Source organism: Ptiloglossa arizonensis, chromosome 9 (assembly GCF_051014685.1).
Source record: "Ptiloglossa arizonensis isolate GNS036 chromosome 9, iyPtiAriz1_principal, whole genome shotgun sequence".
Lineage (NCBI taxonomy): Eukaryota > Metazoa > Arthropoda > Insecta > Hymenoptera > Colletidae > Ptiloglossa > Ptiloglossa arizonensis.
Window position 1 is genome coordinate 20,748,468 of NC_135056.1, and position 15,084 is coordinate 20,763,551.

The 15,084-nt window shown below is 41.3% G+C and overlaps 1 protein-coding gene across 4 annotated transcripts; it reads left to right on the plus strand.

The window, feature by feature from the left end:
* The first annotated feature begins 5,984 nt into the window (after positions 1–5,984).
* On the plus strand, positions 5,985–14,971 carry LOC143151170 (uncharacterized). Of its 4 annotated transcripts, none has more exons than XM_076320049.1 (4): positions 5,985–6,253; positions 13,292–13,377; positions 13,653–13,842; positions 14,370–14,968. In XM_076320049.1, exons 1-4 carry the CDS (start codon positions 6,245–6,247, stop codon positions 14,493–14,495), a joined length of 411 nt encoding a protein of 136 aa, XP_076176164.1. In that variant the 5' UTR covers positions 5,985–6,244; the 3' UTR covers positions 14,496–14,968. The 4 variants fall into 4 exon arrangements, with proteins under 4 accessions (XP_076176164.1, XP_076176167.1, XP_076176166.1 ...); XM_076320052.1 differs by lacking the exon at positions 5,985–6,253 and adding an exon at positions 6,427–6,539 and having other exon boundaries at positions 14,370–14,970; XM_076320051.1 differs by lacking the exon at positions 5,985–6,253 and adding an exon at positions 12,083–12,111 and having other exon boundaries at positions 14,370–14,970.
* Positions 14,972–15,084: the final 113 nt, after the last annotated feature.

Consider the following 15,084-nt stretch of genomic DNA (forward strand, 5'->3'; position numbering starts at 1 on the left):
CTCGATCCCGTTTCTCCTCAGTGGGTCCGATTCGAGAGAAAACGAGCGACGCCATCCACTCCCCTAGAGGAGTGCCCCGTTTCTCCCAACTTCGAAGCCAGCCGCTAAGCGAGGACCTGGCTCACGAAGATTTACACAGAGAGGGTCTTATTCTGGAGGCTTCCACAGGGACCGGCAAAAATGCCTGCTCCTGCGTTCGCAACATGTCCTCTCTGGAAGCGGACGCACCGAAGAGACGGCGATCGACCGTTCGGACCACCTACACGGCCGGTCACTTACTTGTACAAGAAGCAGTGGTGACCGGGCTGAGAAACGAGGAAGCGAGCAAAAGTAAGCTAAAGATTGGTTAATTGCTCGGCAGATGACAAATATTTGTACATGGCGGCCTTAAAACTAACTTAGTCTAATTAAGCTAAGAGGTCCCGCGACGAGGGAGTCCTCTTCGTTCTTCGTTTTCTGATGTGCCTACCTAAGAGAAATCTAAAGTCAAGGCGTAATAGAAAATAGAAATGAAGTTGATTAATGGTTAAATACAGTGGTCACGCAGTAACAAAGAAAATAAACATGGAAAAATAAGTACAAATTCAAATCAGAGAACAAATGAAATAAATTAAACAAAGGAAAAAATTGAAAAAAAAAGAAAGGATTAAGAGAGTGGTCGCCAGTACTGAACACCGCCTATCAACCGTCAGCACCGGTTACAAAGAGTGGACTCCGCTCCCCTCCCCTCCCCCTTCCAGCTACGTAAAATAGAGCCATCCGTCCACCTCGAAGGCTCCCCGTGGAATGAAATTTCGTTAACCGGGGGGCTCCTTATATACCCATCGCAAGGTCACTTACCGTTACTTCGATTGTCTTAGTTCGATCTAACCGAATATTTCAAGAAATTGATGGCTTTTAAGCCATTATTTATAATAGGACATTCTTAATAATTGTTTAAACTATAGTCTTACGACGATTGTTAATAACTACGTTAAATAAAAATCGAGATATTGCGAAATCTGAGAAGGCCGTCGATTTCAATGAATTTTTATTCTGGACCGTAATTATTATTAATGTTTACCCATTTTGTAAGTGCTAATGTTACAATATGCACGATGAGTCATTAATTAGTTTATACAAATAAATTTTGATTGTGTTTCGAAGTAAAAGGTTGTTATTCAAGTGTTCTTTATGTAAGTAAAAATTTACAATATAGAAAATAATAATTATTTGTTACGCACAGTAACATACAACATTTGTTTAATTTTTGACATTTGTGCGGTGCACTTAAATTTAATTTTTTACACAATTAAACATTCTAGGTAGGTAAATAAATTTCAAGGATAGTATAAATCGAATACTAAACGAAAAATTATTTCTCTTTCATTAAAATATTTAGACAAATCTTAATTTTATTTCACGTGTAATACGAAGTACGAACATTTAATTTATTTCTCTTTTAACAAAAATATCACTATCATTCGTTACTCACAAAGGATCATCGATCTTAGAATCTACAACATATGTTTCTCCCATATTGATAATTCTTTCGTAACTTTAATACAATTTAGTTATCATTTTAAAACTTGAATAGAACAGATCATTCAATGATGTGTAAATTAATCACAGTGCAAAGAGGAAAGCAGTGTTCGACGTCGGTAATTAATCGATGGTGATCGATTATTCGACGAAAAAAGAATAAAACATTGTTAAAAGTTACGATACATTGTCAAACTCTATTGACTATAACGTTTTAAAAAACTTTTACAGTTTCTCCGCAGTTTTTTTCGATAAATATCAAGCCTCTCTCAATTACAGATCCGCAAACGATTGCGCCTAATAAATAACAATAACAATACCTTCTTAATAGAGAGCGTTCCTTTCATTATATTTACAACGGTTTACGAACGTTCTGTTTAAGAACAATTTTTACAGATTACACGTACGTATTTAATTATGGGCTGAACGGTGAAAGGTTTAGATTTCGTACCAATAACCTCGTTTCTCCATCGTATACATGGTAAATAGAAACTTTTATTTCGATACGGCGCCTACGAGTACATCACCGGATACTTAAATTAAAAAATTATGAGGTGTCGCATGAGAGTCGATGGAAAAAATTGCATCGTAATTTCTCGTCGCGATCCGGTTGATTTTCGGTGTGTACGATGATCGTAAAACAAAGAAAAAAAAAAATAGAAGCGAGGGCGAACGTGACGCCATCGGTTTCGAACCGTAAAATTATACTCTACTATTACTCGAACGATTCTTCTCCCGAGAATCTGTGAAAGTCAGGGGTGCTCGTCTAGGCGCCAGCAACCTACGCACAGACTTCGGCCACCCCTCTCCTCGTTCGACCCTTCTGATTTCGACTACTTTCTCTTTATCGAGAATACGGAGGAAAAAATTTGATTTCATTTTGTTTGTTCCTTTGTTCAACCCACTCGCGTTGCTGTTCGTCGGAAAAAATTCCAGCAAAATATGTCCGTTTACTCGAGGAAAAGTACAACTGCCGGTAGCAAAGTAACGGCTACAATTACGACGATTCGACCGCTCGTATGAAAAAGTTCATTCGGTTGAACCTGGCCGATCGAACGGCAAGCCTTTCCTGGACAAGCTCGGCTCGGGAGAGTAGTTTCAACGGCGATGCGTCGAAAAGTGCATTAATGCAAGCTAGTTCGCCCGAAGCAGGACAAACTGACGTACCCTGTAACGTTTCAGCGTACAATCAGCACACTTCCACTTTTCATCGAAAGCTCACAGCATTCCTACTCTTGCTTCGACCATCACCGAATAGAACGGAATTGAAAATATTCTTTCTGCAGAAAGGAAGAATCGGGAAAACGTTTTGTGCGCTATTCCCCACTGTCTCATTTTTACATCGATCAAAATAAGTAAGCCGTTCAAAGGTGAATAGGATTAGGTATAGAATTTTATGTATTATGTATCGAAATCCATATACATTCCCCGTAGCGAAGCGTATTGTTTTTTATATTAACCCGAATCTCGGTAGTAGATTAATCGTTCTAACTTTTCGACCGTGATTGGATAAAAAGGAAAAGATCAATTTTCGACCATTGTTCGCATGAAATTACATATGTATTTACCGAACGGAGAACAATGGCACGCATCCATCGCAAACTACAGTCTGTATTTTCTATGGTTTGAAATTATTCCTCGATTAACTTGGGATTGCATAAACGCAGTGCTCGTTGTAGCTACAAGGTAATATCAAAACACAGAATTTCGATTAATTATCGAAGCATCGAAAGTTCCAGGACGAGTTTTAAATTTAACTCACGGATAAGAGGTGGTAGAAGGCGATGTGGAAAAGAGAGATTATGGATCTTACGTAACCATTAATAGCGATCGCGAACGCAATAAATGTTAAGATTATTGAGTCGAATTTATGTCTACAAGATTTTGCTCCAACCCCCGAGCAGGAAGACTTACTAAAATTTGCTTTTAAGCAAATTCGTCGTTGAATCGGTTTTAGAGTAGGAGGAAGACTGTCTTGTTTAAACCGACGCCCAAAGTGGACGTTGATAAATAGTTGAAATTAATAAAATAATTGGTAGGTACTTGGTCAACTTACAATATTCTACAAAATTTAATATTAAGAAATTCGTAATATTGATGCTCGTATTGATGATTTTAAATAAATTGACAAAAAGGCAAAAGTTCGAATACAAAGGGTAGTGACACCACGAGAGAGATCTGTTGTCCTCTCTCGACAAATATCGTGACGAATTGTCGTATATTCGGTCCATACTACATAATGGTTGCGACGATAAATACCGAATTACGCAGATCCTTCGACGCGAAGGCGCCGCGACGTCTGTCGTCCGTACCTCTTCAAAGTCGCGTCTATTCTTTCGTCAATCGTTAATACGTTTTTAATTTTTTTCCCTTTCCTATAGTCGATCGGCGCTTTTTCCCGCCAAATTAACGTCCGGATAATTGCGAACTAATTGCTCGCTAGTTCCGATGATCATTACTCTTACTACATTTCTTTTTTATACGCGCGATAGAAGAGTAAAGTAAGAAAGATCGTTACGATTTCATTAACCCGCGATGTTACCGAGTGAAAACGAGCCAAACAAAAAGATTCCTATATGCGTATATGCGCCGTTGCGAAAGTACACAAATGCCTATTAAGATAATTTCATGGCACGAAATCGACCGGTGCAATCGTGTATAATTTTATTTTTTTTCTTTTCTTGTCAGTCGCGCAACGATTGATCCACGAGAAATCGAGTCTCGAATATAGTAACGAGGCGCGGAGATGTACACGTTCGTAGACGGATGTTTCGAACGGCGTTTCCCAGCGATGTTGCGCGTTACTTGTAAGTTACTTTTGTTACAATGCGAGCTTTCTCCGACCGCTTGCCATGCGTGAAAATTAAACGAAAAGAAAAAAAATAGAAACGAAAGCGAACGGCGGCTTTTTCGCATTAAACAGATACCTGCCTGCCAAGTCTTGCCTGTCGTTTTTAATGAGACCTACGCGGGCGTTGTGGGTTAATTATTCCTGAAAAAAAGCTCGCTCCTGTAATTCTTACGTTCGTTAACCATCGTCGCTGGAAATTTCTCGAGTAGATTCTTCGCGGCTGATATTAAGTCTAGCTGTTTCGTTATCAAACGGGCCGTCGAAATTTTTGCGCCTCGATCCTCGTACGGATCGACATCTCGATCGACACGGGGACACCTTTCGTGTACGCGTGGTCTGCCAATTGGTCATCGATCGGTAAAATTAAATATTAACCGGTCGAGTTGATCGATTGGACACTTAAATTCTCACGATGTGCGCGATAAATGAGAGAACTACGAACAATGGCTCGGAGAGACGTAAGAACGAGAGATGAAAAAGGAAGGATGGTCTTTCGCTGAAACGAGTCTGTAAAGATCACGATACACCGAAACACGGTGCTCGGTGTACGTGTGTTCGGTCTAAAAATCAATCGCAATCGTATCCAAAGATTGCGAGAGTAACCTTTCCGATCTTCCCCCTCTTTTCAATAATATATACGCGGTGTCGTATATTATCTTTGGTATCGTTTCGGCGCTCGATACCGTAGCGTTGTTAATACGTGTATCGTGAATCGTCTATGGACGAATAATGAACGCTGTAGCTCCAACGGAACGGAATTGTAAAATTGACCAACGTTTCGCAGAAAATAAACGACATCCTCGTAGGTACGGTTCGCGACTTGCATCATTTAAAACGACAACGATAAACATTTCTCCGAGTGCCGTGGCACGCATTGTGCCGAGGAAACTATCTTGTTACATTAAACTACGCTCGCAAACGCAACTTTCCAGCTCGATCACGAGCAGTGAAAATCTACGAGCAGCGGCATTCTCGAGGCATTCGTTGTCCTTTTAATCCACTTAAAAAACAATACGCAATCGCGTTAAACCCTTCAGTAACGGAGAACTCGACTCGCAATTCGGTACCGAAGATTCGCGAGATCCGTGAAATTCCCATCGATTATTGTCAATCGGCTTAACATCGACACGGTTCAAAATTAGGGGTGGATCGATCGGAATACAATTCGCAGGAATCTTACGAGTTTAATTACAGCCCCGTTCGGTTTTATATCGTATTCTCGGCGGTCTCTTCGCGACGCGATCTTCGACGTTTCCGTTCCCATTCACGGAGTTTCATTCATGAATCTACATAAGAAGTTCCTCTCCGCCAAAAGTAGTTTTCCGTAGCACGGACGGCCGGCAGTTTCATCGACGTGGGTTTTCTGTGATATCATCCCTCTGGGTGGAGACTAGGTCCGATGACGTAACGAAACAGAGGGTATAGAATACATACGGGGCGGCCGTAACAACGTGGAGGAGGAACACATCGATGGTGCCGGTGCCAATGGTGGTGGATACAGCGGGGGCCCCTTGGTGGTACGGAAGAACTTTGTGGAAGAGGGGTGAGTGGTTGCAGTATAAATGTGGCCCGCGCAAGCTCCACCAATCACTCGCCCTCTGACCTCCAAACTCCAAGCTCCCGCGGTACCAAACACCCCCTCCTAGTCTGTGCGATTTGGAGAGGAACCCGGAGCTTTTCAAACCCCGGGACTCGTGCCTCGTGATCACCACCTCGTGGTTCGAACCCGAGCATCGTCGTCGAGTAACCAGTCAGCACCGACGCTCTTCACCCTCGATCCCATCAGCTTCGAGAAATATTCGAACCGTCGAATCCACCGGCAGCTACCAGTCTCGTTTACGTTGCTCGATCATCGACAACTCTTCATAGACCATGACAACGGTGAGTGATTTACCACGGACCAAACTATATTTTTCCTTCGTTTCCGTTTATATTAATTTTTCTTTCTTTTCCTCTTTTTTTTTTACGCCGCGCAATCGTGCGAACCATTATCGAAAGATTCGATATCTAAATCCAGCAGTCGGTAGCCTCGCGATAAGTCGCGGGAGAAGCGACGCGAACGAAAATTATTCGAATGTAACGCGTTACGAAACACGAATTGTCGTTTAAGAACATTGGACGCGGTTTTACCGAAGCGTCGCGAACCGCGTAACCGATCCAGGAAGGTGTAAGTATATCGGACGAATTCGTAGACTGCACACCGGCAACGACACGCCTAATTTGGTTTAAACTCACGGCCAAGAACGAGGGAGAAGAGAAACAGAGGTGTGACGCGGGACCGAGGGAAACTTTGGCCAATTCAAACATTTCGTTCTCTCCTTTTTTTTATCCATTGAAACACGTTGTTTCTCCATCGGACGGTTATGCAAACACAGGAAATACAATACACACTTCGAAGTTTCCGACGTCCAGATACGGCCGATTTATCCGCAGACACGGACAAAGGGACACGGGAGTGTAATCGAGTAGACAATTAGAAGATATTATGCACGCGTGGTAACTCATCGTATCTCGATAGCGAGATATTTATCATCGCATTCGCGTCGTGGAAAGGCAATCATTCTCGTCATTATCGGGGAAACGGTCGTTCTCCCGGGATGATCGTAAAATTCGAAGATCCGTCTCTATCGATTCGTTACCGGAAAATTTCGAAGCGCTTATTTCCATTTCGCTAGACAGCTTCGACGCGCGCGTTAATTCCGCGAGGAGATTACGGAGAAATGAAACGAAGAACGTTGATCGCGGGTAAAATAAAATTTGGAGGAATCGTACGTATCACCACCGGAATAGCGCGTATTGGATTCTATTTTCGGGGCAACCGCGAACAACGGAAAGGAAAAAGAAGAATTCGTCTTGCATTATCGATGCTCGAAACCGAAACGATACGAATGCTTTGCGAATTATTCGTGCCAAGTGAATCGGATGCTGGGAAAGAGTTCGTCGCTGCAACAGTTGCGCCGAAACAAGACTTCTTCTCGGTAAATTCTCGAGCGAGCTCAAATTGTACCCGCAAAAGGAGAAATTGATGTTTCGAAAATAATATTAGAAACCTTGCATCGCGATTAGGTAATGCATCCTGCAATGCGCACATCTTGCGAGCAGCACGGGATTACTATATATTTATACGCGTTCGAGAGAATTTACTTTGCGTTATGTCGGACGTTCGTCGTGGGATAACAATCGAACATGTGCTCTCGTAAATCTAACATCGGGGAAAATGATTGCCCAATAGGAATGCTCGTCCTGCCACTTCGTCATTTCATTGTGTTTTTTCGTTGGGCAACGATCGAAGGATCGGGAGAGAGAGAGAGAGAGAGAGAGGGAGTAACATCTCGAACGAAACGAATCGCGACGAGAAAATCTCGAACTGCGTACGCGGTTGCCGGAGAATGCATAAAGTTTCTTGTTGAAACGCCGTACAAAGTGTGTTCATTGTTTTGCATTAACCTGTGGAATCGTGGCGCTAGAGATTATCGCGTGCGAGTTATTACGCGTTAGAGACACATCAATGCCACACGCGGTCAGCAGCCATAACTTTTTACGACTGTAGTTACCGGCTATCTCGTTCGATTTCCCGACTTCTGCAGGTAATCGCGAATAATCCGTTTCGCGATGCGCGAAAAACACGACGAATTCGCACGACAGTGCGACGTGGATGGATCGATCGATCGAAATGCGAAAGAAAAACGATTGGATACCAAAATGGTATTGAACGTTGATATCGAACATAGAGAAACTTTCGAGACGCGATGTCCAGATTTTACGAACGGAAACGGTTCCGAGGAGCTCGAAAAGAATGAGCGCGACGATGAGGAACGAGAACGCGACCGATGTAACTACCGAAAAGCCGCAACGCCGCGAATTGAACGCAAAGTGGAAAAAAAGAGAGAAAGGGGTGTAGAGCTTTTTCTATGCCACGAGACAGAGAGACGCCAAGACGCCCCATATCCCAGACAGAAGTTAAATCGCGCGTTACTAGCTTTTTCCCTCTCCTACTTACGCTCGCGTTCACCGCCCTTAAGATATCCTCCCTGGACGACTATTTACGCTTTTATCATATCTCTGTTTGATTTCCACAACGAGGGAATTCGTTCGGCGAGATCAGTGATTCGAGAAGCAAGGTAAAAGGATTTTCTCAGCTTTTGAACGATTAATACCCTCCTCTACCGTGTACAGTTGCTGAACGACGGGGCCTCCATTATTCGAACAAACAAGGAGACCCGATGTATCGAGTAAGAGAGTGTTCGGACAATAGAACTCTCGCTTCTCTATATTTCGAGGAAAATCACATACGATACGTTGTAATTCTGTGTCAATGAACATTCTTAATTACAGAACCGATAACCTTTAACTCGATACGAAGAAACGATTTTTAGTTAATAATTTGAATGTATTCGAGTCTGTTTACGTTAGCATTTCGTACGCGGTGATCGCGCCTTGAAAAATATCGGTGGATCGTTTTACTGGGCAAATAACGGACATTTCGAACTGCATCGGTTGTATTCGTTCAAAATTTATCGCGTACAAACAGGTAAAAAATAATTGATAGAAATATCCACGAGAGTTTACCGCGGGAAAAGTTCGCCATTGATGTATCTTAGATCGTAGACACGTAACGGGATTTAATAACGTGCCCGTGTATAAAACGGCATCGCTTCGACGAGTTGCAAACGACAAACGCGACCATGTTCAAACGCAGATAACACGCGAATTGGAACCGACAATCGATGCAAATTATCTCCTTGCAAGATTTATGTTAGCCCTGACATACGTGTTCCGTAACGTGGGAAGTTGATGGCGTATTCTTGTTTCGTTTCAAGAGGAACGAAAAAATTGTAAAACAGTGGCGCGTGGGTGTTAAAAGTTCATAGAAACAAACATCCACTTTTATAAACCGCTAATTGGGCACGCTTCTCGATCTTCCCTCGCTAATGATCGCATAAAGGTAACTAGATACAAAAGTACTGGGAAATTTGATTCCGTGCGGCGCATAAGAGTTGTAGAGAAACCGGGGACCAACGTACGACCGAGAATCAAAGTAAATGGAACAAAATTCGTACTTTGGGAAAAAATTGTCGTTTTTAATATCGGACGTATGAAATATTATCGTATATACTTTCGCATAAAAGCGTCGTATTGCGCGTGAAAATTTACATGAAACGTACATTGTGTTTTACGCAAGGGGCGTGTCCCTGGCATGGAATTTTTATATATGACATTTAAGCCTCTCGTTTTCGAGCTGATAAGCAAGTTTCTCTTCCCTTCGAAGGACGAGTATATTAACACGCATACCTTTAGGGAAGAAGAATCCTTCGGGATACGGCGCCGTGTTTCGAATACCACGATGAATCGGGCGATACTCGCGCATTATTCTAATAACGTTCGATTATTCGGTATCGCGCGGTGTCCCTCGAACAAACAACGAACGGGACGTTCCATGAAAAGTCAGTAATTGATACCGAGAGAGGGAAAAAGAGTAACCGCCACGCGATCGTGAGACGCACACGAAGACGATACCCTTCGATAATTAATTTTACGTTACGAATTTTTACACCAGAATCTTGTGTTTACCCTCGATTTAATCGATGGCTAGACATCGTCGCGTCTCGGTATTAAATTAAATTAAACGAACCACTTCTTCTGTGGCGCATTGAACTTTTTCTATTTAAGACCGACGACTTGTTTAAACGGACAAAAGTAACGCTCGATCTACAAGGTCAACGCGCGTATGGTCGATCGAATATAACGGGGGTATTTACGGTACCAAGCATTTCAGAACTCGTCGAAGGGTTGCAATATTCGTTTGCTTCGCGGATACGAAACAGGCAGCAACAGCAATGGTCTTCAAAAGCCAAAATATTTAGCTTTCCATACAGTGGGCAAAAAGTATTCGGAACGGATACTTTGGATCTGGAGTTTCGATATTTAAACCAACTTTATCACACGATCTCGCTTTATAACATTTTTCCGGAGTGTGCTCGTGTTTCCGAGTAAAGGGGGGTAAACAGAACAGAGGGAAGCTTGTAGGAAGTGGAGTTACTACGACTTGATCGACGGTCAATTACCTACACCGAGTGAATGGTAAGATCGCGCGTTGCTCGAGGGACACAATTCTTCCGACACGGTGCAATTTTTAATGAAGAAATACAAGCGAGCAGTGTTCGCAGTGCTCGTGGCTAATAACGCGATACAACGTCCGCGTAAAAAGGCAAAAATACCGTGACAGATCCGAGTGCACGGAGCATAGACTCGTTTCCGATGTCTCTTGCAATCTTTTTCAATTAAAATCTCGCCAACGTTACCTTACATTTCCCACCGAAGGGGAAATGCGGAAACGCGTATCGCGTCGTTGTAACACACGTGGAAAATGTATACTACCAGTTACATCGGGGAACGGACAGCTTCGCGTTGAAAACGAAATATTGTATTACCGATACGACATTTTTCGTCCTTCCCGCGTTTAGAATACGGGCGTCGTTACGAAAGAAGACAAAGCGTCCGTCGATAATTTTCCAAGGAAAAAGTTGTCGCGTCGATAATCGCGCCGAAAACTCCCGACGATTCACCGTTGGTCTCTCCTGTTGCTTTGTTCGACGAATTCACGAACAAACGAGAAACACCGAAACATCAATCGCTGCGGGCGCGCAGATGCTTTTTCGTCCGTGCGTCTATCGTCATATCCATTTGCATAATTTCCGCAATTAGGATAGCCGCCAATTAACGAAAATTAATTGTGTGCAATGTTATCGCGCCGGCCCCATCACCACCTACTATCTGTCCCTATTGAGTGGTTCCTTTGATAAATTCTAAATTAATACACGAAATGTCATAGAACGACAGCTGCGAAACCGCATCGACGATTAACGATGAGTTACGGATAAAAACTTGCCAAGTTCCGGGCTGTGTAACCGTTGAACAAAAACAACGTTTATCCGTCGACTTCACGGGATTCATTAAGAGCCATTTACCTTTACCTCGGTCGTAACGACGCGGGTGCCGGGCCGAAGACGGAAATCAGGAGCGGAGAAACGAAGAGCACGAATATGTAAAAGTAAACCGTCTTGTTGCGAGAACCGCCCCGCTCGCTATTTAAGAATTGAAATTATTTTCATCTCGATGACACGATGTCGCTTTGTCTGCCGATTATATGCAAAATCGTCGACGAATATCGTGTTAGAATATTGGCCAGGTCGAATGTCTTACTGCTCGATGGACGACTCGTCGTTCGATCGATACCGATCGTGTCAGCAAATTGTCTTCTACCGATTCCTCGCGGAACGCTCACGTGCGCGAATAAACGCCTACTGAAATCTAAATCGAATCGCGCCGACGCCTGATACATACATATTTTACGCATATCTTACTTATCCACGGTGAACATTATCCCCGCGAGATTAGTACCGTATTTACGTACTTTTTATCGTATAAATTCGACGTTATTTTTTACGCGACGCTTTATAGAGAACGATCCGTTCGTGTCACGAATATTTGCATTATAAAGATTTTTTTATACTCGATACGCGTATACAACGTGTTCGAAGATTCGATATTCGAACGAACATCCCCGGGACGCTTCGAAATATTTCTGGCAATATCCTCCCAGGATACACTGGGTGCAATCTGGAAATTGATTATGTAACTCGGATTGGAAACACGGCAGACTGCTTAGAACCGTTTAATCATGGAGGCGTTGAACTAATAAAGATCGCGTCGAAGGCAATTTAAAACCAGAACGTAAAGTAGGTACTACGATCGGAATATCGTTAGTCTAAGAACAACTTGGCACGGGTGATATTATGAAAACTGTTAAATAGGAAAATTGTTGTTGCATTCCTTGACAAAGTTGGTTGCCCTCTATTATCGGTTCGTGTATTCTAAAAATACAAGACGTAACCACGATTTTACGAGGTGTACGCAACGTGATGGTCGGAATCGATTCGTTTTTAATTTCGATCTCGTCTCGAACGATGCCCGGAGAAGATGGACGTTACTTTTCTTCGATAAAGCGAATTTACTCGGAACGGTTCCGTTAGATTGTAGGAATGATTCTTGCACATGCATTCGTACTAAATTCCAACTGATACCTCGATCGAACGTAAAGGTGGAGATATTGTTAAAATAGAAAGAAGGTTGTAACTTGAAAGTAAGGTCGTATCGAGTATACGTTTACATAATCCTAACTTTGCGATACCACACCTTAAGAAACATCCTGCATATACGTATATATGTAAATGTATAATCATGATTACTAACAATGATACATTTGCACGAAAAACAAAGCATCTCTCGATTCTTTCGTGACGTAGCTATATTTTAAATATCGCATGTTCCATAGTTTTAAAGTTTATCTTCGAATGTTCTGTTTTGTATAGAATTGACACGAAACTTTCGAAGATGTCGAAAAACTGACGTTTAACTGTAACTTTGACCGATTGTTGTCACAAGAATGCAAAACTTTTTCTCATTCGTAATCCGTGGTCATAAACACACGTAAATACTATCCGCAGTATTTTCCATCCGAGGAGATTGTTAAGCATTGCACCCGAATGGTTCGCTGGCAAATAACAAGACTACGATGTCAACAAGAACAGCTTGCCGCAAATTGGCCGACACGACCACGATCTCGTTCCTTTTCCGCCTTCGTTGTATCGAAAATAAATGACGATCTGATATCGATTTTGAATGAGAACATCTTATTCCCGCACGGCGAGCTGAGCGTGAAAAATACGCGAAATTTAGCGAAGTTCGTCCTTCGTTATAACTAAATTTATGTGACGCCTGTTGATTTCTTGAGTCGTTTCCGTTTCGATCTTTGAAGGAAAAATTGTAGTATTAATTAATCGCTAACAATGATAACTCGATAACTAGTTGAAACCGTCTACGACTTCGTGTAATTAATCATCGAAATTATGTTTACAGGCCATGATATTCATCCAACGATGCATGGTCGTTCTCGCCATTCTTCTCTGTTACTTTCATGTACAGAGTGAAAGTGTGGACTGTGAGTAAGTATATCTTCTCGTTTCGTACCTTATAATAATGATAATAATAAAACGTTCTTATTACACCGTCCAAAAAAATACATAAATATGAACGTAAACAAAACGGTGTAGTAGACGAAACTCACGAAGCTACGCTGTTATTGAGTCTAATTTGTAATGGTAATTATCGTTTAAGAAATTTATAAAATCGACCCAGAATTGTGGCACAAATGTACACAAATGTAGAATTATTTTACGATATGGTAATATTAATTGCGGTACTTTGTTAATCTTTTTAGAATGTACCCATTCCATCAGACCTGCAGAGGCACGATGTCAAGAAAACGCGCAATGTTTCCGATCTTGTATGGATCGGGTTGCGATGGAAGTAAAGGAAGTTTAAACTGCATCAGGGAATTCGAAGGCAGACACCACATTCCTTACGTTCCATTATCAAAATCGAGATTTTTAATCGCTCTGCTCGATAACGTAAGCCATGTTACTGACTTTAATTATACATTATTGAAATTACTTTGCGCGAACAGAAGGCAAACGAAATTGTCGCTTCTGCGTGTACGCTGTCGTATGAACGATAAACATTTGAACATTCGACAAATTTTAATTACAAAAATATATCTCTTGTAACTAGACGTCCGGAATTTCAAATATCCGACCAGCATTAACTGTCCCCTATTTTAAATATATTAGTGAACCTACATCTACTTAACATTTAATATGATAAAACGTCTCTACCCTCCCGCAAAAAAAAAAATAAGTATTTTACAGAATACCAATAATCGATTTCATGTTTAGTGTTCTTCAAAAAGAAGGGTTGACCCACATTTTAATTCGTACTCTTCTAAATTGAAATCTCGTAAATCGATTTACATAAATACGTTGAAAAAATCTATATTGGTTACATTAACGTGTCATGACTTCAGATTGATCAAAATTACAATAACCGAATAAAAAATGATCGTCATCAAAAGATTTAAAGTATTCTTATTTTATCATAGGATATGCCAAAGGATGTTACGTACACTGCACACCACAGACAAAGGAACAATGAAATGGATGAACGAAGGTCACCCCAAATGGAGAACTTTTTGTCAGAATTGGAATCCTCGGACAGCAACTATTAAATGGACTGATCAGGAAATAAATATTTGCTCGACTTGTGCAAACATTTTTCATTAATCAAATTTTCAGAAATGTGTATTTTGCTCTCTTTCTATACTGTTTACATTGAATAAAACTTCCTCTTTCTCCTTTTTCTTCCTTCTCAAGTCTTCCCATTTGTCTAAACAATTCATGTTCCTTTCCCCTCATCTACTTTTGCCTTTTAAACGTCCCTGAACTGATAATGAGAGATAATTGAAATTGTATCCACGTTATTAACAATACACTATGTGCTACAGCATCAGAAATACATTTGAAATTCACAACAATTCCTTAGATTATCCTACTAGAAAGAAAGTACGAAATTAACACGTATCGATGAGTTCGTCATTCACGATATCTAATACAATCGCCATGCATAGGTACATGTGACCACCGACTAAGCTCTTGTATATACATAAACGAATTTAAGACAACTATTAAAGGAATATCTTCGTTATGTTCACAAAAAAAAAATACACAGTTAATAAAAAAATTTATTTCTAGAAAATTTCGCGCGTTCTTCATACATTTAACACGTGTATACATACATATCACGTAATCGCATAAAGT